The sequence below is a fragment of the Lepisma saccharinum genome, chromosome 11, assembly GCF_977018435.1.
Source record: "Lepisma saccharinum chromosome 11, izLepSacc3.1, whole genome shotgun sequence".
Taxonomy (NCBI): Eukaryota; Metazoa; Arthropoda; class Insecta; order Zygentoma; family Lepismatidae; genus Lepisma; species Lepisma saccharinum.
Window position 1 is genome coordinate 1232782 of NC_139239.1, and position 23980 is coordinate 1256761.

General features: G+C 36.2%; 1 protein-coding gene across 1 annotated transcript in view; it reads right to left on the reverse strand.

Moving 5' to 3' along the window:
* Positions 1 to 32: 32 nt before the first annotated feature.
* Positions 33 to 23980, reverse strand: part of LOC145994599 (neuronal acetylcholine receptor subunit alpha-7-like) — a 47090-nt gene continuing 23142 nt past the window's right edge. Inside the window, exons 6-10 of the mRNA XM_083130637.1 lie at positions 19608 to 19821; positions 10098 to 10278; positions 5846 to 5998; positions 2646 to 2815; positions 33 to 218 (exon numbers count right to left, since the gene is read on the reverse strand). Of these exons, the coding sequence (XP_082986763.1) occupies positions 33 to 218; positions 2646 to 2815; positions 5846 to 5998; positions 10098 to 10278; positions 19608 to 19821 (904 nt within the window). The remainder of the gene's footprint in view (positions 219 to 2645; positions 2816 to 5845; positions 5999 to 10097; positions 10279 to 19607; positions 19822 to 23980) is intronic.

The window sequence follows — 23980 nt, forward strand, 5'->3', positions numbered from 1 at the left end:
TAATTATCTTAACTGTAAACAATTTCTGACGTTTACATGTATTGAGCAAAAATAACACCAAATATAACACAGTAAATCAGAAATGTAAGCCTGTCTATAGCCATACCAAGGACAAACCAATGCCATTGGAAATCTCTCGGTGGTGAATATCCAACTCGTGTGTTGTCAGATTCATTAGCACCTTGACAGTCATCCAAAGTACTGTACTTCATGCTCATCTGAAAGAAATTGATGAAAGTATTTTATTGTATCTTTGTTACTAAACATAAGTTTTCTGTATCTTTAAGTTAAAAGTGGTGATTGAATTGAACAATGCTGGCCGATACTTTTCTGACATTTTGGTTTCGCACTGGGTGTGCAACAATGCCACACAGCACTTTTTACAGTCTAATTATCCTTGAAATTATGCAAAATTGATACAGTTAATTGGAGTGTATACTTACATGCTAATATTAACCAATATTATTTTGAACAACTTTTAAGTATTACAATTTTCAAGCATCAATCAGTAGGAAACAGTATTACTTGATTACTTGCTTGATTACTTTTTATCATTATGGCTAGGATTTTTATGACCTAAAAATAACCAAAGTATGCAAAATAAGAAATGCTCTTATGACATAAAGTTTTAAAAAATACGCACTATAATTTTTATTACTCTTTACAACTGAACTGTTTCAAACATAAATATTTAACATGAGCTGAGATATTTTCACATACTATTTTTAGTTCACTTTACAAGCCCTGAGTTGTAATGTATAATGAATACTTTTTGTAAATTTTCAAATAGAAATTATTGCCTCTTGTCAGCCAGAAAAGCCTTGTACTGAGGAAAGCTTATTCCTACTTTGGCCGACACAAGAGCAGCATATTGGGTTGTTGAGTGAAAATGGGAGTAAGAAGGAATCCACTTTGAAAATGGCTGTATATCCTTGAAAAGGAGAAAATTTGCTGAATATAACCGAAAATTATAAAAATTTACTCTATCACATAGAAATTGCCAAATATGCCTAAATATGCCCTTAAAACACACCCTAATTTAACTAGTTTCTTCAACATATGAATTTCTAACCCTTACAAAAAAAAAAAAGCTGTCATGAAAATCCTAGGCTAGGTATGTATGAAGAGATAATTGTGTTTTATGCATTGTGACGATCGAGACATATTGTAAAGCATATTATAGTACGTATTTCTTATTCATGAACATAGGCATGTGCAAGGGGGGTGGGCACTTCCCCCCCCTAATCACGGACGTTCGCAGATTTTTTTCCACGAAGGAACAAGCAAGGTATTTTTCCATGGGACATATTACCCCGATAATAGTGTTGCCCCCCTCACAAAACACCACTTCAATTTGAAATTATCGCATAATAATAATGTAAATTACTATGACTGAAATCAAATTATACATGTAAAATATATACTTTTAGGTTGACATTCATTTTCGAAGGAGGAGGGGTGGTCATCCTTGCCTCTCATTCCAGACGTTTCATGCCCCTATATTATTGTACTTTCACTTAGTGTAGAGGAATCTTATTGCTGTTATTAAACAATATTATACTCAAAGAAAATTAAGTATTTTCAAGCCGATGAAAGTTCGAAGCAACTACGGGGGAAGGAGGTTCAGTGGTGATACCGCAGGGGGCATTGCTTTTTCCCAACTTTGGACGGAAATCAATTCTAGGGGTACAAACATTGAAGTAAAAGAATGCAAGACTAGCAGAATCTAAGAGTAGCAGAACAAAAGGATATTGAAGATGGAATTAGTTTTCACGTCTTTCTTGCATTATTTCTTCCAGATGGCCAGGAGCACCTGCAGTGGGGCACAGAGAGGCAATTGCCCACTCGACTTCAAATTTTATACAAATAAAAAATTCATTTCGTAAAATTTTCTTGCTCGCTTCGCTTGCAATGTCTGCTTTCTTTACAGTCTTGTGAAGTTCAGAGCAGTAGTAGCTAGGGGGCTGCAAGAGTTGTCCCCCTACACCGAACGATCTGAATGAGAAAAATTGTAGACGAGAATGCCATGGCATCCCATGAAATCTTTTGCGTGCCATTAAATCAATACTGTTTTCAATTTATATAAATTTGGATCGAAAAATTTTCTTGCTCGCTTCGCTCCCAATTTCTTTATTTTCTGTAATGCATTGTGAATTACCAGAGGGACAAGTAAGAACAACTAAGTACTTCAGACAGTTGCTGCTATAGGAAAAGGAGCGTTCACATTTATATCATTTTTGCATTTTTGTTATGGGGTGAATGAATTGATTATGTAATGTATTTAAATAATATGTTATACACACACACACACACACACACATATACATCCATCAATGCTATAAAACTAAAAGAGTGAGAATAGAATAGAATAGAATGGTCTTTATTTAAGCAGGCGTGTTTCGGCCTCATGGGCCTCAAGGCTTTTGCCCCACCCCCTAATCAGATGCTCTGCACACGCCTATGTTCATGAACACTTATAAGAACCTAGTAAAGTATTCGTACCATTTTATGTTAATTGTACAATAGCACCAAGCCTGAAAAATGATGTAATATACTGATAATCATCAGATTAGCTAGGTGAGTAATGTCAAATAGTTACAGAACTTTTCTTTTCTTTCTAATTTGTAGAAGTAAATTGTATTTACCTCTTCCTTTGTGTGTGGTAAACACAGGATGTAACTGGTCCATCCTGTTAGCATGTCCTTCAGCATTGAAGGCACTGGATGTGCATGTTCATATCGTGTCAAGCAGATCACAATAACAGAAGTCATTAAAGATACAACTATCATTATCATTCCACTTGTATACAGGAGGACTGCAAAGAAAGATAATTAACATAATAAAATCAATGCATATCATATATTTTAAGATAATGTAATATAAATGTTTTTATTGCGTTAATTTTATTTTTCAGAATACTTGTACAAAATACTTGACCTCAGTGTAGAAGTTAGCCAATAATAATATCAAAGTAAAACTTGTTTCTTAAAGAACTTGTATATTTTTATACTAAATTGCAAATTGTAATTGTAACAATAAAAATTGATTCTGTCTCGATGACCGAGCTCTTGAGTGGTTCACTCATAAGCTCAACACCGATGGTACTAGATTTGAGTCCTGGCCTGGGCATAAAGCATTCATTTGTAAGCATATATTTATTAATTTCATCTAATCATCACTTAAGTGTCAGAAAATTGATAAAATATAAGAAAACACAATAAAGATGAAAGCTACATTGTGCATTCTTCATAAAAAATATTGAATTTTTCAACCCACAAAAGTAATAATGATTGCAAGGAAAGTAAATGATTTCAAGGTGAATAACTCAAGAAATTCTGGCATATTTATTGTTTCTTATGCATCCGTTTATCTGCTTTCATTCCTAATTTCATCAACTATTTCATGTTCAGACATATAAATATTTTCAACACATCACCATAGAAATATTGAGCTGAATTAAAAAACAACAGGCTTGCTTTATCATTTAGTTATCACGATAATAAAGCTGGCTGGCACACATTTTTAACATTATTGTTTCATCTTGGTGAAATATTTTAGAAAAGCATTCTTATTTGTATTCTGAAGTATTTTTTAGCAATTGCATGTGTAATTAACAGAATACATGGAAAGATGAAAATTTCCTTCACAGGAAAAATGTGAATATTTTATGAACTGATATGGAAATTAGGAATGGGACTGATTAAACGGTAATATATAGGTATTGCTTGTTGCAGGCACAATGGTGTATCGGCTTATCATGTATCAATATTGTTATATCTGTAAAGAGCCTGTAATTTAGCGCAAATTTATGCCATTTTGTTTATATTTTTATAAATACAAAATTATGCCATTTTGTTTATTTTTTATAAATAAAAATTATGCCACTTAGTTACTATTTTTATAAATATAAACGCAATTTATCATTTTATAAACTACGTTTAAGTCTAAATATGCAGTTTCTTTTTCAAAGGCAATAGTCACCTAGTTATAAGCATTAAGGAAATTAATATTCTTCAAGGAACCTTTGCAATACCATTAAATCAGTATTTGGTATAAGTAAGTTTCAAGTGAGTACTTGACCGATATCTGCAAAAATATCACATCAGTCTACCCATTGATGTGTAAAGTAATTCTTCAGTTACTAATATTTTCTAATGGCATGATTATAATAGTGAACATACTACTATAGTTAAGATACAAATAAGTTTTAAAAGTATTTCACATTGCATTTAGTTCTTCCAGTTTCTCTTCCTGGTAATGATAATACTTAAGATATTTACTTTGATGCTATCATGTGTATAACCGTAGGACAAGGCCCTTGTTATTTGTATGTCAGAAGCCACTTCAGTGGCCTAGTGCATTAAGCGATTGACTTACAGTCTCGCCGTCAAGGGTTCGGTCCATTTTGCGATACAGAAGAATGTGGTATAAATGATTATTTTGAGGTTTAACATGTACTGAATAATATGAAAAAGAAATACACTGAAATGTCACGATTTTATATGTAGTACAGAGATCAGGGAACACAGAAAAGCTTCATGAAAAAATCGCACCTGATTCTACATTTGGACAATAAAAAAATACAGGCTGGTCAAAGTCTTTCCAACATTACAAAGTTCTATCACAAAGAAACTATTAAAGTTAAAGCTGGCTTGTGACAAAAGAAAAAGAAACTCATAAAGTGTTTTCCCTTTGTTCTGGATAGAGTCTGAGTTGGTATAGGAGGTGCTGCATTCTCTGGAACTAATAGTATCGTCAGTTCAGGTGAAAGCTCGATGTGTTTTATGGTATCGTGAGACCTGCCGGCCCCCTGAGGTGGAGTGGGTAGCACATCGTGCTAAGATGCCAGGGATCCTGGGTTCGAATCCTGGTCTGGGCATGGATGTTTGTGATTGTCCATTCATCAATTTCATCATATCATCACTCATCCCCATCTTCGAAAATTAGCCAAAAGTGGCACAAAAAGCAAAGAAAAATGAATCAATCATGAGACCAAGTCATGATTGCTAGATGTAACTCCCCTTGACTTTTCCTGTGGAATTGGTTGGTTGGTTGGTTGATTTGTTGTTTTAAGTCCACTTTATGCACAGTAAGGCTAATTGGGACTGGACCTACAGTTGAAAGTGGGATCCAAACCACTTGTGCCTCCACCGGGTATCGAACCCGGGACACCTTGATTACAAGGCGATGACGCTGCCACTGCGCCATCGGGGAGGCCCTCCTGTGGAATTATATCAAGGACAGAGTGTATGCAATATACGTGATCTGGACATACTGAGATGGATAACTGCACTGTTGCTTGTGTCACCAAAGAAATATTGCACAACACGGTGTGAAATTGAATATCGCTTATACGTTCTGCGGGTGACAAAAAGTGCACATGTGGAAGTGTATTAACATTCTAAATAAACTATAAGTTTCTCTTTCTTTTGCCACAAGCCACGAAGCTGTAACTGTAATAGTTTCTTTGTGATAAAACCTTTGTAATGTTGGAAAGAGTTTATGGCCATCCTGTATAGTTAAACCAGATATAACATTACCATATTTGTCCAACAGTCATGTGAAACTCCCAAAGCAGTCAGCATGAAAACAAGGGTGTGCTTCAGGGTAGAAAGTTAAGCAATGAGTGGTATGATGGCATGGACCTGACAAGAAAAAACTGGGAAATTCTTGTACCATATGTGCCACAGTGATAAGAGTAACCCTGAAAGATAATGAAGATTAGTGAGCTCTAGCATGCCCACATGATAATTGATTTCACTTCGTTTTGATGTTGGGTCTATCCACCCTTCTGCCAGCTGTCAAGAGTAAAAGTTAATTGTTTGCTAAGAGAATTAATACTTACCTATTGTTGGAGCATGGTTCAATGAAGCAGGAACTATAGTAGCCAAGAGCACTACCAGCATTGCCATGATGATTAGTGTAAAGCAGCCAATTATTATTTTCCCACTGCCATGAGGAGACACCCAGAAAGATGACAAGACAATCATTCCTACAGCTGAAATGAAAGGTGTGAAACTGTTTTATGCAACATATTCTAATTGTTGGAAAAATTCCTGCGGACATCCATGTGCACACCTCATTAGTTAAAGACATTGTCAGACTACCAAGTGGCCAGGTGGTATCATATCAGTTTCATGTGCTGAAGATTCTGCATTTGATTCTCATTCGATTGTCCCTACTTTTTTTTCTTTATTAACTCGAGCAAATATTTATTGCGAAAACTCATTTTTATTTGCAGTGTGTTGTGGAGAAATATTTTGTTTTTTACTCTTTTATGATAATTACCACTCTGGATTATTTACTGTAAAATGATGGGAAAATTAAATGAAACATTAAAAAAAAAGAGTATTTTTTCCTTCAAAATTTATAAATTCTTACTTCATATTTATTTCAATAAATTATTAAATAAAATGTAATAAACAGTTGCTCGAGTTAATAAAAAAAAAGCATGACAACCAAATGGGAACCGAACCCAGAACCTTGGGCATGTGAATCTAATACACTACTACGTGGTCACTGGGCCACTTGACAGTCAGACATTATGAAAAACTTCGAAATTTCTTTCTTTGAACTGGCTGGCTACTGCATATTAGTACCTCGCCATACCACACAGAGTGCCCCACCCCAAACTCAATTTCCCAAGCCATGCCCACTCCTTGTAAGATTAATATAGTTTCAAATATGAGGTATTCTTAGTCAAATGTTGAAAGCAAATTTCTCAACAAGTATACATTTAATATAGTACACACTGAACATGTTTGCACAGTATGAGGGGCATTCAAGCAAAGCTTTATTGAAGCACATTTATTGAAGTGGAAAGTATATTGTTTCTTAATGTATTCTGCACAGAAAGATTTGTCAGGGCAGCAGAGCTAGAATCAGACAGTTTGCTTTACTTTGACACAACTACCGAAATTTTATCCTCTCAAGAACAGTTCTATTGATCAAAAGAAGTGGAAATATCTTGCATAAGTGGGGATGAGATTATATCTCCAGTCAAGTTGTAATAGGTAGGTAGTTTAGAGAACAGTACATCCTGCAGAAGTAAGATGCTGTTAGATTTTCTACTGCACAATTAAGTTTTCTGTCTCCTGCAAGTTCATAGCGTGTTTCATGTCTGTTATACATGCTCCTGTTATACATGCTCAACCATCACGTCCTCGATTGTCAATCATGGACCTTGACTAACATTTTAAAATGTTTTAACCATCAGATGTTTTATGAGGTAGATTGTTCCATCAATAGACTGTACTTTAAGTATTTTGTAGATGTCTGCCTATTTCATAAACCCTCACAACAAAGTTCATCACAATTCGATGCTCCATATTGTAATGGGCAAAATTCTTTATTGTATTGGCAATAGTGACACCAATCTCAAACAGTTAGTTGCATTAAGTAAAATCCTTATTGTGCAGGCTTCTGCCAAACAAGCCACAGAGATAGCGAGTCCGATATTTCCTCTAGGAAAAGTCAAAGGAAAGATACCATCTTTCCCTTATTCTGGTAAACAACACAGTTAAATAACAGGATGTGGCCTAGCAAACGCAAGAGTGAGATAATCTGTCATTAGAGGAGACAAGGTCAGATAGCAATTGCTAGTGTCCTCAACCAAGGTCTCCACATGCACATGTGGTCCCCCCAACCCCTCCACGTGCATGAGATAGTGATCGCCCTGATAGCTTGTCCTCTGAAGGGCAAGACAGTAGGAAATGGACTTATGCGAAAATGGCCACTGGAATAGAGAAGGTCTCTTGAAGGTTAGGGCAAGTATCGAGACACGCTGACTGAAATTGTATAAAAAAAACCCTTTTAGGAAAACAGCATCCTGTACCAGGGGAATTGCTGTCTGACGCTGATGGTGTCGCTTCTGCCAATCTTACGTAAAAAGGACTTTACTATATTCTTCTATAGTATGGCACCTTAGATTATCTCCATTCAGTTACTTATAGGATTAGAACTTAGAACTTAGATCTTATAACTCAGTATTTTAGAACACAGTGTCTTAGAGGTCGGACATTATGCTACATGCGCATTACTGGTCTTATATATCCGAAGTTGAGGAACCCTGTGTAAATTAGAGAGAAAATAAACATTAGAAAAATGTATTATTGAAGTATCCATGAACCACCCTGAGCATAACCCCAAGTGACGTCAAATCCCCCTTGGCGTTGCAATATATGTGTCAACACTGTTGCCTGTCATTTTCAAAAACCCACTATTGATTGGCCCGTGTTACTTAGCAGAAATAGAACGCACATGTCCCTTACTATCAAGAGTAACACGTCACAATTATATTCCTAATTGTGACTTGGCTTTTAATCTCCCACCCCCTTTCCCTTTCATAATATATATTCAATGTGTTGTTGGTAGGGACACAAATTTATGGTAAATAAAAACTGAGGAGAGCGGTAAATAAAATGTTAGATCATCGGTAAAAAAACAAATTGGCACACACTTTTTCATTATGAGAGGAAACAACATACAAAAGAGCTATAAATTGATAAACTTCTTCATTTTTATATACTGTACACATACACAAGTACTTAGTTGTCCAACCAAAAAGAAAACATCAACACAAAATCACTTCATTTCTAAATTGCATATATCTCAAGTGATTTATTCATTGTATGTATTTAAAGGATATCCTTGCTGTCCAACAAATAAAATAATCTAATCACTACTGCACATACACAAACACATGTTGAAAATCACATGATAAACAAAATTCATTCATGACCAAATGACACCATTGTTTCCCTTGATGTGCAGAACAGACTAATCTTATCGCTGCTACAGCTAGCAAGTTAATGAAACTGGAAGTTGAATAGACATTCGGGTGAAGAAAGGAATGCAGCTTGACAGGGAGTGAAGTTTTCGAACTGAGATTATGTGCATGGGAAATCCCAATTTTCAGCATCTTCCTGATGTGATCGAAGATAAAACGTTCTTCAGCTGCAAGTGGTAGGAAACTTTAGACAAACGTTTCATTACAAATCGACAGTTTGGGCGCACAACCTAGATTGCATGTTTTCTACTTAATTTGAGATATTTCACGAAAAAGCGTTCATTTCGTGGAAAAGCACACATTTTGCATTACTTCGCGAATAAAACTCATGCATATTTCATCATTGGGGGGTGTAGTTACGTGCAGAATGTTCAAATTTGCATCTTTTTTCACATTTCGCGATTTCGTGCATCGCGAAAATTCAATGTCCCTAGTTATTGGGTTTCAACCGAAACAAAATATATTTGTAAACTTTAAAATAATCTCAAGATTCCTCACTATTGCCTGCGTTACCACCACCAATTTGATATAATAATTAATTCAAAGGCCTCTGTCCATGCAGTGTTTTGGTCTTCGTCAGGCATATATACAAAGAAGACATTGTATATAAGTTTATGAAAAATTATCATGCTTTACAAAAAGATTATCAGGAAAGGTAGACCCTAAAATATATGTGAATCAAGATATTCAGATATGATTGAAGCTATGTAACTTTTATATTGATAACATGATTGAAGCCTTAACCACTTGTCAGCCATGATCAATTTACTAATGCTGTAAACTAGCGAGAAACAAAGCGAGAGAGAAATACTAACTTTACACAAAACTTGAAGTTAGGATCCCTAATTTGGTTGTTCACTTTTAATATGGCAATCATGACTGAAACTCTTTTTCTGATAATTTTAAATTAATGTTTGACACAAACCCTCCATCTCCCAACCCCATGTCATTATTTCATGCCTCAAAGTTTAAATAAAGTGAACTGTTAGCAAAAGTTGACTCTCCGTGGCCAAGTGTGTTAAGTTGCCAACTTTCGATCCTACCACCGAAGTTCCAAAGTTCGAGTGTCAGGTTGGCCATGGGTGTTTTTGTAAGTATCCCTTCCTCAATTCCATCTAATCATCATTCATCTTCATTGTAGAAATTAGGCAAAAGTGGGGAAAATGCAATGTCACATAGCAAAAGGAAAATTCTTGTTACCAAAATTTGACACTTTCTTTTAGAAGTATAGTCCTGGTATATAGCCCCCACCCCTTTCCCCAACCAATACCATCACCATTATAAGATCCATTATTTACAAACAACTCACCAAAAAGTGGGAGGCAGAATATTATTTTGTGAATAAGATTCTGTCTGCGAAGGGATATGTCTACAGTGAAGGACGATGTCTCTGTTGTGTCTGATACTTCTTGCCATGAGGTTTCTATCCATTCTGTTGCTGCAGATAATCCTGTAATTTTCCACTGAGTACCAGTATAGCCTGTGCTCATCTGCAAAGAAAGCCATGAGAAGTTTAGTATTTTCACTTAATTTTGTGTAATTCATAGAGAAAATAAATAAATAACACATCAAATATAAGTGAAATTAAACTTTAAGAGCTATTTCATAAGATTTTTTTTATCTCCAGTAAACAAAGAGAGATAAATATTTTACACTCTTTCCATCACTTCCTCTCTGAACAACATATTACTTTTGTTTAATATTTATTAGCTGCACGTAGGTAAGCAATTAATGTAAAATGTCTCTGATTACTGATTAGAACTAGAAGTTTAGAATCAGTATTGTACTTTTTCTTACTTTATATCGCCCTTCTGCCACTTTTAAATTAATGATAATTACATGAAATTATTTATCTTGTAATTAGTTTACAGTTCTTACAAGTAAACACAATTTTCGATGTAATACTTCGGGACAGGGGCACCACCAGGGGTGCACAAGGGGTTGCTTGTGCACCCCTTAATTTTCTTCCCTACCCCCTATCCAGAACCTATATTCTACCGAAGATATTACCTCTTACAGTGTCATATTATGTCATGTCGTTGTCATATTGAGGGCCGAATGTTAGGTATTGAAGTGAGACTGTTATTATTTACAACAGGCAAGCATTGATCCTACTCTCAAAGAGATTCCACATTTATTTTCCTGTACTGTAAGATCAGCGGCCCTTGTCTTTATTTATTCAGATTTGTTGTTCGTGTCTGTGTTTTTCTAAATGTATATAGCTGTCAGGCTAAGTGTCAGTTGTATGTTTTCCTTTGCACTGTTGATACACGGTTTTGTTGTTCGCCTACTTCATCTTCCTCTTTTCTTCAAGTCGCATTGGAACAAAAATTTCAGTTGCTTTCAAGTATCATCAGGTCATTCTCGGGAAATTATTTACACGAGTTTTATTGTGACGGTAGTGTCCTTGTTAATTCGTTCTATTTGTTCTAGTAAACGTACGATTTTAGACTTTTTCAAAGACTGTTATGAAGAGGCCAAAAATTCGTTATTGGGGACAGTGAGGACCAAGGGATTTTAACTAAGAAGGTGCACTTATAGTTTTGTCCTGACACCACAGCATCTAGGCAGGCAAAAGGTAGGTTATGCATTATGTAAAACGAAAAGAGGAGTAACAAAGCAACGGAACCTTTTCAGAAAAGAGAAGCAGTCCAAAAAGAGTGAATTGATAATTACATGAAAGTGACTACATAATTTGATATTTATTGTGTTATTTAACTTATTTTCTTTTTCAAATTGCAGAAATTTAGGTTGCATAGTAGCCATTTAACTAATGCACACAAACTGAACACTCAGCATATCTGACACTTGAATTTTGTACCTCAATTGGTTGTGCCTTGTAATCAAGGGATCCCGGGTTCAATATCCCGTGCAGGCATATAAAGGTTCGGATCCCACTTTAAATTGTAGGGCCAGTCTCGATTAGCCTATATGTGCATAAACTGAACTTAAAACAATGGATGTCAATCTAAAAGTGTACATTTCATGGTCACTTATGTTAATTATTACACGAGTGCTTCAGGAACATGGTAACTTCAAACTGAAGTACTTTTTAGATTGAGTGAGCAACAATATTAGGGGTGAAAATATACCTCGAGCCCTCTCTGTGGAAAAATCCCTTGCCTTGCTTGCCTCTCCATGGGAAAAAAATCCTCCAGTCGTCCATATATGCCATTGGTCTTCCTTGAACAAGCTGTTCCTTTCAAATTTCCAAACGTCGTTGTTGTGCTAAAATCAGGCAAAAATGAAGCAAGTCGCTAATATTCTTCAGTTTCATTAGCATATTATTACAGATGCCTACTAAAAGTTGATTGATATTTGATTTAGGGACTAAAACATACTTGCATATTTCATGTTTTCTTTATTTTCTACATCGCACCCCCTAAATTTCATTTCGCACCCTCTCAGCACCCCCAGGTGATTAATCCTGGCACCACCGCTGCTTCGGGAGAACACATGCTCTCTTCATTGGACATTATTTTTGTTTGATTAATGTTACCATGCAAATTTAGTCCTACAGGAGAGATCTTTGTAGGGAGGATGATGATTTTGTATTGCCTGATGATATTTGAGATCCATGACTAAAATTTGATATCTTCATTTAATATAATAATAATATTTATAAAAAAAATGTTTTACAGTTGTTGTTATGTTTCAACAATGTAAGATTATTGGCAAGATTCATTGCATAACTGCTTCTTTTTATTTTTGTTAAATTTACTACATTGCTATAACTGCAACATTAATCAAACAAGAATAATTGTCTGATGAAGGGAGCATGTGTTCTCCTAAAACATTACTTCGAAAATTGTGTTTATGTGCTTGTAAGAACCGTAAGCTACAAGATAAGCAATTCTACATTGAAAGCATTACGTGCTTACCAGTGGCGTAGCATGGACATTTCGGGTGGGAACACCAAGTCCGAAGAAAGGGTCGGCCCTTTCTTGCTTAATAACTTACTTATGGTATTAGTCGCCACAGGTATTGTTTATTTGCCTGAAGTCAGCTGGGTTTTCAATAAAACATCATCCATGCATGTTTTAGCTAGACAATTAGATGCCTCACTATGCCACAAATGTTTTGAACTCTGGTGTTTTATACCTTTCTGCATGGCAAGTCATTAGAAAACCTACCTGAATCACAAGCGCCTTTGAACAACAGCAGACGTCATTGTTGTGGTTGATCCAACTACTCATTGATTTGGTTTATTTTACTTCGCTTTTCTACCACTTTTGGTTAATCGCGAATATGAATATGAGTGATGATATTGATGAAGGGACACTGACAAAGAACACCCGTGCTCACGCTGGGATTTGAACCAGGGACCTCTGTCATCTTGGCGCACTGTGCAAAGCAGAGTGGATGATCCAAATATCGTACACTCTACTGACGTAACAGTGCCGATTAGTAATTCAGACCACTGTTTATTACATCTTGAGAATAATAATTTTGTCCAGAGACCATTCGATGTTAAGAGTTTTCAAATGAATGCTAAACATTTCCATTGACACAATATTAAGCAGTTAGATAATAACGAAAAAATACAATAAAAAAATTTAATAGTTTTGCAGGTTAAGTGGTAGAGCAGCAACACGCTGAATTTCTACCACGAGGACTTCACCAATTTACTTCACAAAAACTGTGTTGATCTTTTAGTTTCTAATGCACATCGCTGTTCGTGCGATAAATCATACAATGCAGTGACCATTAAGAAGCAGTATATTTGAGATTTGTAAAGTTACGTCAGTCAATATTGCGTATTGTAGCATCACATAGCACGAGTTGCATGAGAGCGAAGAACCGGGTAGGAATGCTACCGCTGTCGTCTGCTTCAGAAGGTAGGAAGGGTCACATGAACCAATCACGGTAGACCTCTCGTACGGCAGCGTAAGAGAGCCCATTTACGCGCGTGCTGTAGAAATGGAAGCTTTCCCTCCATAAAGGCAGCAAGGAATATAGGAGTCCTGTACGCCGAACCTGCTCGGCGTCCGGCTGGGAAAGGCATTGAAAAGAGATGCTAGAACGAGTGTTGAGAGTGGAGCGTTGCAAGCGGATCGTGAAAAATAGCTATTATAATGCCATGAAGGTCAAACATATTTGAAATTAGTTACGTTTTACTTTATAATCACAGCATTTTAGCATTTTTAAAATTTTAAATCTGGGAACGCCGGGCGTACGGGCGTACTATAATGCTACGCCACTGGTGCTTACAAGAAATATTTTACGAAATTAATGAAGAAACTCTTAGAAGGACCTGAGCCTGAAACAAAGATTGTGAGTTTTTCTGTTCAGTGTGCTTGTCTAATGAGGGAACTCTCTGGAACCAAAATAAAAGTTAATCTTTTTGGCTGTCTAAAATCTCAATTGTTATTGTTTTGTTACATTTTCAATCATCCATGATGTTTGCATTGCATTTGAACATTTAATTATAGCTGAAAGCAATTTTTGAAGCATGATATACTTTCAACAGTTGTTATTTTTTTGTAATATTCATGAATGAACCAGTTTCATCACCATGCAAATTAAACATTTTGCATAGATATTTCACTGTTCAATTCACATCTAAGCAAAATGCATAAGCTGTAATAGTCAGGGCTTGAAATGGAAATTTACATGAAATGGAACACTTTATTTTCATTAAGATGCTGTATTTTTTTTTTTTTTTTTTTTTGTCTGGTTTTAGAGCAACAAGAAACGGCTAGTGTAGGAAATTATGCACTGTATTACAATTAATACAATACAATGAAGAAACTCTTACAAGGACCTGAGCCTGAAACAAAGATTGTGAGTTTTTCTGTTCAGTGTGCTTGTCTAATGAGGGAACTCTCTGGAACCAAAATAAAAGTTAATCTTTTTGGCTGTCTAAAATCTCAATTGTTATTGTTTTGTTACATTTTCAATCATCCATGATGTTTGCATTGCATTTGAACATTTAATTATAGCTGAAAGCAATTTTTGAAGCATGATATACTTTCAATAGTTGTTATTTTTTTGTAATATTCATGAATGAACCAGTTTCATCACCATGCAAATTAAACATTTTGCATAGATATTTCACTGTTCAATTCACATCTAAGCAAAATGCATAAGCTGTAATAGTCAGGGCTTGAAATGGAAATTTACATGAAATGGAACACTTTATTTTCATTAAGATGCTGTATTTTTTTTTTTTTTTTTTGTCTGGTTTTAGAGCAACAAGAAACGGCTAGTGTAGGAAATTATGCACTGTATTACAATTAATAATAGTTAATATTAAAATATTTACATAAACACCAAATAGTATGTGATACCAGTTTCTGGAATTTTCTTCCTTTTTAAAATTTAAACAGATGGATATTGTGGATGATAGTTAGCTAGTCCAACATGGGGAAATTGCTTTAATTAAATGTAAGGGCATAAGGTTAGAAAAAGAGAAGTGGTAAAAAAAAGAGATCATAAACAACCTGATATGAACGTTCACGAGGCTGCAAATATTTGTGTTGATAGGGGAAAAAACTAAATAGGGATGATGGTAACTTGAATGAGGCCTGGATCAACTTGTTTAAACGGTGGGGAAGAAAGAGTGAACAGTCTGTTAAATTCCATGTCGCGTCGGAAGTGACCCGTGCTGCTTCGGAATCTGTGGAGTGCTCATTGGAGGGGATGTCGCATTTGTACGCTACAGTAGTCATTCATTCTGTATGGTAGTATGGGTACACCGTTCTTTTAGAATTCTCTTAGCCTACATGGCTTTTTTAACTTCATGTATTTTTAAATTCCATATCCCAATACACTTTTTTACCTAATCCTGGATTTATTTTTACACATATGACGAAGTATTTTGTATACTGAAAAGAAATACCTGAAGAAGCAAAGCGTAGCTTCGCGAAACGTCGTCTGCAAGGAGTGTTACGACTATTATACCCACTCACGTAAGTTTTTTATACTTTTTATACTGTGAATATATTTAGTGAGTAAACGCACAAATTTTCAAAATGTACATTAAATGTACGAGGCTTGTCCGGAAAGTAAAGATACAAACATATTTGCACGTTAGGAGAAAAATGTGTACCAAAGTTGGCAACCCTGGCAGTAACCGTGATCCATACGACGAGGATTGGGAGTGAGTTCTCAGTGCTGCGCTGAGTCTTGTGCGAGGAACATGCGTTGGAAATTGCAGCAGCAATACCGAATCCCGCGAAGTCCGTGCCGTGATGAGGTTTTTGCAGGCACAAGGAAAGTGTACATCGGAGATCCACCAAGAAATTGTGACTGTGAACGGGAACGTAATGAATCGTCAAAATGTGGCGAAATGTTGCCGAGCCTTCGCAGAAGGTCGACGTGATGTTAATGATGAAGAGAGAACTTCGAGGCCGTCCGTGATCACTGACGACCTTCGCAATCGTATTGAAGCAGAGGTGCGTGCGAATAGGCGGGTGGCAATTCGAGAATTGTGTGTGATGTTTCCTGACAGTTTCAAAACCACTATTCATAAAGTTGTGAGTGGGTTAGGGTAGAGAAAGTTGTGTGCACGCTGGGTCCCAAAACATTTGACTGACGAACACAAAACCAAACGACTGGGATTTGCACTGGATTTTCTTAGTCGCTACGCAGAATATGGAGATGCATTCCTGGACTCCATCATGACAGGTGATGAAACATGGGTGTTCCACCATATGCCTAAATCCAAGCAGCAGTCACTGCAGTGGCGCCGTACCCATTATCCAAAAGCCAAAAAATTAAAATGTCAATTTCAACCCGCAAGTTGATGGCAACCGGTTTCTGGGACTGCATCCTGCTGGTGGAATTCATGCCGCCTGGAAGAACGATTAATGCTGAAACCTACTGCCAGACTTTGAAACATCTTCGACGTGCAATTCAAAACAAACGGAGAGGCATGTTGTCAAGTGAATCCGCTTTATTCATGACAATGCCCGCTCCCGTGCAGCGAATATCACCAAGAATCTGCTTGCACAGTTTCAATGGGAGGTCCTTCACTATCCGCCATACAGCCCCGACCTTGCACCCAGCAACTACCACCTGTTCCTGTCAGTGGCGAAGATATAGTACAAGCAATGCAAGCACTGCTTGCACAATTAAAATATTATTTAATGTACTTAACGTTGAGTGCATTATTTATTTTCTATCGCACTCGATTTCGCGAAATTTTACGGCCGCAAATTCTCTCCGCAGCCCGTTGGCAAGCAGCAACATCTCTGCTTGCAGCCACTGTGCGGGAAACCAACGCTTCTCAAGTATCATATGGCGAAGGGTAGATGCTGGTGAAGGTACGGTCCCCAAACCACTAATAAAAGCTCTGCTTTTCGGAGCTTTTCGGCTTCTCGAAAACACCCGAGCCAAGCAGAAAACAGACACTACTATCAGAAAACATATAAGTGTTAACATGATCTCGAAGATTTATATTTGCTTTATTATAAACACAGAATTATTGAAATAAATTATTATAACTGTTCCAAATTCTATGTAGATAAACTTTAAAGCATTACTTTGAGTTTCAAGATTTGTAAAACGTGTCAATAATGTCGACGTTCAGGGATAAGACAAACATGGTGTTCCGGCACTGGGGAGCGCTGGAATCTGCAGAACAGCTGGCTGTTGTCCGCTTCACACTTCTCTTGTCTCAAATTACAACGCACGCCAGTGTTGACAACTACCAAATAATTTACACTATATGTATCGTAAGTTTTCATACAAACAATGAACTGATGTTGTTTTTCGATAAAACGTATGTAAAAAAAAAAGCAATGAAACTCTCTTCTGAGACCTGCAAATAGCAAAAACGTTAAGTCATAAAAGCTATCCAACTCGAAATATTATTTTTATTAACATAATACATTATTAAAAAGAAGAAACAGTGCATGTTCTTCCTATTGTAATGGCCTATTATTCGAAAGCTTAATTAATTTTAAGCTTCAAGTCAGTTCTATTACTCCCCCGTGAACATTAATTTTTACAACGAGGTTGACATCGCTTTTCTGTTAGCTTCTGAGCTTTTCGGAATATTTTCCATTTATGTGGGAAGAACGAGTGGTTGAAGTGAGTGTTCTCTTTTGTGAAACAAACATGAATATTTCAAATTTCGTACGGGAAGCTGTAAGTAATAGCAAGTATTTTATTATCAATAACGTGAAAAGAATTTTGAACTTAGCAGTATGGCCGTTGAGAGAGGAGTTCATGGATATATTATTATTATTTAAAATGTCCTTTCTTTCCTAGAAAAACTGGGGCAATGGACTGTATAATTTATATACCCCCCCCCATTTTTCGGAGTACTGCATTGCTTTCCTTCCTCTTAAGACCACGCTTCGCTACTGGTTCCTGTACCTCAAGAAAAATCTTGGTGGAAAACACTTTGCCGACGACGATGAAGTCAGGGAAGAAGTCAAACTTGGTTCCAGGTGCAGGAGGTGGATTTCTACGATTCAGGGATACAAAAACTTGTTCCGCGTCTGAACAAATGTTTGGACAATGGTGGCACTTATGTGGAGAAATAGCCTCTGCATCAGTGTATCAAGTGTAACTTTAGTTGCGAGCAATACATTTCTTTTATATCTTATTTTTGGTTTGTATCTTCACTTTCCGGACAAGCCTCGAACATATTCTCAATATTACTTATTAAAAAAACAATTTGTGCAAGCGAAAGATATTTCCATATTGTTATTTTGATTATGAGTAGAGATTTGGATTTACTGTATAACTGACTTGAAATTTGGCTCTTGGGTTAATCTGTCAGAACAACCAAATCCTCAAGACACAACAACAAATAAAAAAGTGAAAATGAAATTCACAAACCACTTAATAAAGATGAAGGCAACATAGATGCCATTCACCATACTCTGCATCAAGAACGCATCTCCATGTAGAGGCGGAAGCTTATATGGATGCTATAATATGCTCTATTAAAAGTATTCACACTCAAATGGAAAATGTAGTGAAATATTTAAAAATTTTAAATGAACTGGAATGGTCTGTTGCCATTTCTGACAAGACAGAATGGAAAGGTTTCAGATATTCACCAACCGGAATATCTGCTCCATTTCGATCCCTGATAGTAATTCTATTAATATTTCTAGTTATCTTATAAGGAGGCAATCAAGTGTAATGTTAGTTATAATATGAATGCATAAAAATGCATTAAAATTGTGCACTCGTTGCACTGTCTACAGCATTGCCACACTGTTCCTTCGTTACTTGCAGAGCATTAATTGTTGCTTCGTTAGTTGAAGATCATTAATCGTTGAAGCATGGCGGAACAGAGGACAGACTTTGATTAAAGGTAAGTTTGGCAATGGTGTTCAAGCGTTCTTCTACAAAAATGGCATCTTGGGCAGTGAGGAAGCTAGTGCTACAAAACTTATATTTTATTACAATATGTGCTCATTGGCAAAACATTTAACTGATATCCCCACAAACCATTTTTGGTAAGGTTAGGGTAAAAAAGGATCTCGAAATTTCATTAATATTTGGTATATTAACTACTTTTGGCCTTCTAATCAGTACATTATGCATGGGCAGCATTCATGGATAGCCCCACAAACCATTTCCGGTAAGGTTAGGTTAGGATATGTTAGGCAAGCTTAGTTAAAATTTTGTTCCTAAAACAATGCGATACAGCTGTAAAAAAAAAAAATCTGCTTACATCTGTTTTTTTTCGCTATTTCCACATGTGACCCCCGCATTTTAACAACAGATTTGTGATTACAAAGCCAAATTTAGTTAGTATACTGAAAAATAACAACATTGGAGACATTCTCTATATTCTTCATTCGCTCCGTTTATCCAGTCATTTTTTATGACACTATATTGAACCATCACTCACCTGACTTCCATTTTCCAGCAAAGCAAAACCAATTAAATCTTGCTGCCCTGAAAACCCTAGATGCAAGCTACAGGTTTGAACATCAAGAGGCCAATGTTTGAGATCTAGATTGCAGAAAGCCTCGAATTTCACAGGAGGGTCCCAAAACACTGAACCACTGTATGTAACTCTAACAAGCACATTTCCAAGAGGATCAACTGATGTCTCGCCAGCACTAACAGAAAAAAATTAAAAACTGTTTTTAAGAAAACATTAAATTACGTATAGTGCATTTACTATCTTAATCTACCATGGGTACATTTCATTCAATTGAATTCATACATTTATATGGACATATATGATATTTTTTCACTACTTGTTGCAAGAATTTATATTTTTTTCTGGTTGTGTCTTTTCATCCTATTTTGAAAAGTTCAATAGTTTTATGAATGAATGAAGAACATCAATATCACTAATCAAGAATATTGGAAAGTATGGAGCAAAAGTTTCTGTGGCTTGCCAGTGGCATATACTGGGTACAGAATCTGGGCTATCTCACTACATCATAATGTTCAAATGGACAAAAATTTGCTTCAGTGGAAAAGGGGGGGGGGAGGGGCTCTTCTTTGCTCATTTTTTGGGATTTTAAAGTGATGTGATATTGTGAAATATTTATGTAGGCCTAGACACGAGAATAAAATATATAATAAACTTCTTACCTTGTATACTTCTTTTGAAGTGTCTGAGACCTACATATCTTCACGAGTTGAAGCTTGGGGCCTCCTCGTTGGTGTAGTGCAGCGTTGCCACCTTGAAACTAAGGGGTCCCAAGTTCGATACCCAGTAAAGGCACATAGTGGTTTGGATCCCACATTAAACTAGAAGTCCAGTATGCACAAAGTTGATTTAAAACAAAAATTCAAAAACGATTTGAAACTTATCGTCATACGTAAGCCGAGTAAATTGCTCATTAATTATGTCACTTATTTTAGTTCACTACACAACACAGTACATATCATTCACATCGCACACCAAGGAAATGAACCCAACAAGTATCCACTATAGAACTAAGTACCTGGGGTGGGCCTTTGTCAGTTTGGGTATTTTTAGTTGCGGTCATAACCATACTCAAGCAGCCAAAAAAATCCCCAAATTCCCCTCACCCCCGGATCTACTCTGGTTGTTTGAAGAGGTCAGCAGCCCCTCGCTCTTCTCCTAATTGTCTGCAAGTGGTGTTCTTGGCCTACAGGAGGAAATTCCCTGTCATAAGCAACCCCCTTCCCCTTTCCTTGCTCCAAAATTTCCCGTTTCTGTGAAGATTCCACTATGGGAACAGAGGGTTCACAACACTGACGGAATTCATGCTAGATGACCGGCAAGCTAAACTCATGGGACTCCTTCCACTTTCAAAGAAAGTGGGCAAAATTGCCAACTTGTAAGAAATAAGTGTGCCAACTCCTGAGATGCCATCATCTTGTTATTAAAATGAACAATTTATGCACATTTTCTGATCGATTTTTCTTCTCTTCTGGCCCTAAGCTACGCAGATAGCCTAGAGAGCCTAGAATATACGCCTCTGCTTGAAACCATGTTTCACATTACAAGTTACATTTCTTACTTAATTTTCATAAATTCTGATATATGGCTCTACTTTACATTGACTGCAGAGAAGGAAATACCTACAGATCTTGCATTTTGTTTATCTCACATGATTTCCTGTCTCCAGTGTCAAAACTAAAACAGAGAATGTAACAATACCTTGAAATCTTAATATGTGGTAACTTTTCTGCTAATAGTACAAAGGTCATCCTGAAATTAATGCATCCACCTTAATAACTCTCCATATTGTTATCGGATTGCAATGAAACTTCACACACATATAATGCGATATGTTAGTAATGCACACAATTTTTCATTTCCAGTAACGAAATAAACTACATGGATAGCACATGAAAACAAAGAGTTGTAATTCAGTTCTTGCAAATAGAGGGTTGTCGCAGGCCATTGCCAAAATGAGGTGGTCAGTAATGCCCCAACCCCCATACAGTGTTGATTTAGCCCCTTTGTTTGCCCTTCTCAAAAAAAAAACCTTCATGGACAGCATTTCTAGGGCATGGAAGACATTAAAATCACTGTGAATGCATGGGTCAGAAAACAACCTCAGATTTTTTTCCAGAGTGGATTTCAGCATTGATTTGAATGGTGACAGAAATGTATTGAAAGCAATGGACAGTATTTTGAATAGCTTTAATAAGTACCCAACATGCATATCTATTTTCACACAAACTTTCAAATTGTTCCTCCTTCACATAAATATTTTACTTTTTACAGCAGAAGAGGTATTAATTTGAGGTAAACCTGTGAACATTACATGAAAATGCACCACAAGAACCCATGAAGGAGCGATTGACATTTAAATTGCTTGAACATGATTACTTCTTGCCATAAACATCAGGAGTGATGTCGAAGTAGTTAGTTGACCCCACCCTGGAAACTAGCATTGTTCACATTGTGTCTAAAGATCTCCGTTTGGTAGTTATGCGATGATTCATTCTAATGAGGTCATGTTTCATTTTTCCATGCAGTTTTTTTTTTTTATCAATTTCGCCACCTGTCTGGTGGCTTTGTCAGGCATGTACATGAAAATTAAATGTGAACTCATTAGAATGAATTAGCATTGTTCATTTCAAATGAGAAAAAAGCAGAAACCTTATTATTTTATGTCAATAACAGAAATAAAGTCAGTTAATTATTATTCCAGCAGAACAACAAAATGAATTAATATATTACATGTAAAATGGAGGAACCATGCCAGAACTTTGCATTCTACCACTTAATCCAAAGAACTTATGGTTGCACAAATTTTCAAAATTCAAACTTCAAGATGTTAATCTGAAAGGTCACACAATGTAAACTACATGACAAAAATTATCCTCTAACTTTCAAAGAATATTGTTGATTGAAAAATGGAAAAATTATAATATTGAAAATAATAAATTGGAAATTAACAATTTTTTTTACAAATGATACAGTAAACGTTACTATTAAAGCACTTTTTATTCTTGCTGCAACATTTCATTCTGGTTACCCAGAACTTTTTCAAGCTTACACTACCAGGATACAAACAAAACAAACACAGAAAACCTTAAATGGCTAGTCACGCTTCACTAGTCAACTGTCTTCCTAGGAATATTGATTTTTCCATCTGTCTGTACCTGTTGTTGAGTCACACCAGCTTCTTTCTCCCCCTCCCTCCATCCTGTGGTCTACCATCTTAGGTCCCCTCCTCCTCCTACTGGAACTAACCTCCATCATTTCTCTTATCTGGTCTTGCAAATTAAAGTCTTCTACTATTGTCCTGAAAGCTGAAGGTGGCTCTAGAAACCTAACCAGTTTCACTTCCACATGCTTTGTAATTAACTCTATCCATCTTGTGCCAATTTCTCCTTTGTTTATTTTCTCTCGCTGTTAATGCAAATATGCTTCATTTGTTCCACTTTTCTCTCTGTTTCATTCTCCCTACTGACTTTCATTTCTACTTACATCAATTTATGTCAGTACTTTAACATATGCTCACTCACTGCTGTTCTTGGATCTTCCTCTCTAATGTCTCTCCTATGTTCTCTAGTTCTTTCAATCACAGATAGAAAAAAGGTTGTCTAGGATGCAGCCTGGGAGAGGACACAAACTATTCATATTTTGTTGTTAGCATAGAGTGACTAGCCATGTAAGTTGTGCACATGCATGTGCATGTGTGTGTGAGGGTGAGAGGGAGGGGTGTACATTTTGGTACTATAAGCTTGAAAAAGTTGTGAGGAGCTGGAATGAAATGTTGCAACAAGAATAAAAACCACTTTAATTATAACAATTACTATGCAGTATTTTGTAATGTCCAACTGTTAAGAGGAATATTGATCAACAATACTTTATTGTTATTAGTTCATAATGATGAATATTATCGATACTATTGAACTCTATATCTTACTTGATGGTAAGAAACCTGTAGGAAGGCCAAGACGAAGATGGACGAATAACATTGAGATGAACCTAAAGGAAATCGGTAAGGATGGAAAAGATTAGATTGATCTTGCCCAGGATAAGGACAGATGGAAGACTTGTGATGTTGCAGCCATAAACTTTCGGGTTTAAGAATGCTGGAGAGTAAGTAAGTTCAATTCTATGTCACCGACCTGACCCATGCTACAAAAATTTCCAGCGATGTCCAATGCTTCTTGAATCTTGTTTGAAAATATTAATGCCTTCAGGACAAGAATTATGATTTGCAGCATACTTGTTTGTATTATTCATTATTAAACACTGTTTTCTGATTTCTTAGGCTAATTAAAATGGCAAGAATAAAACTGATGCAAGAACAAAGAAACACTTGTGCCCAT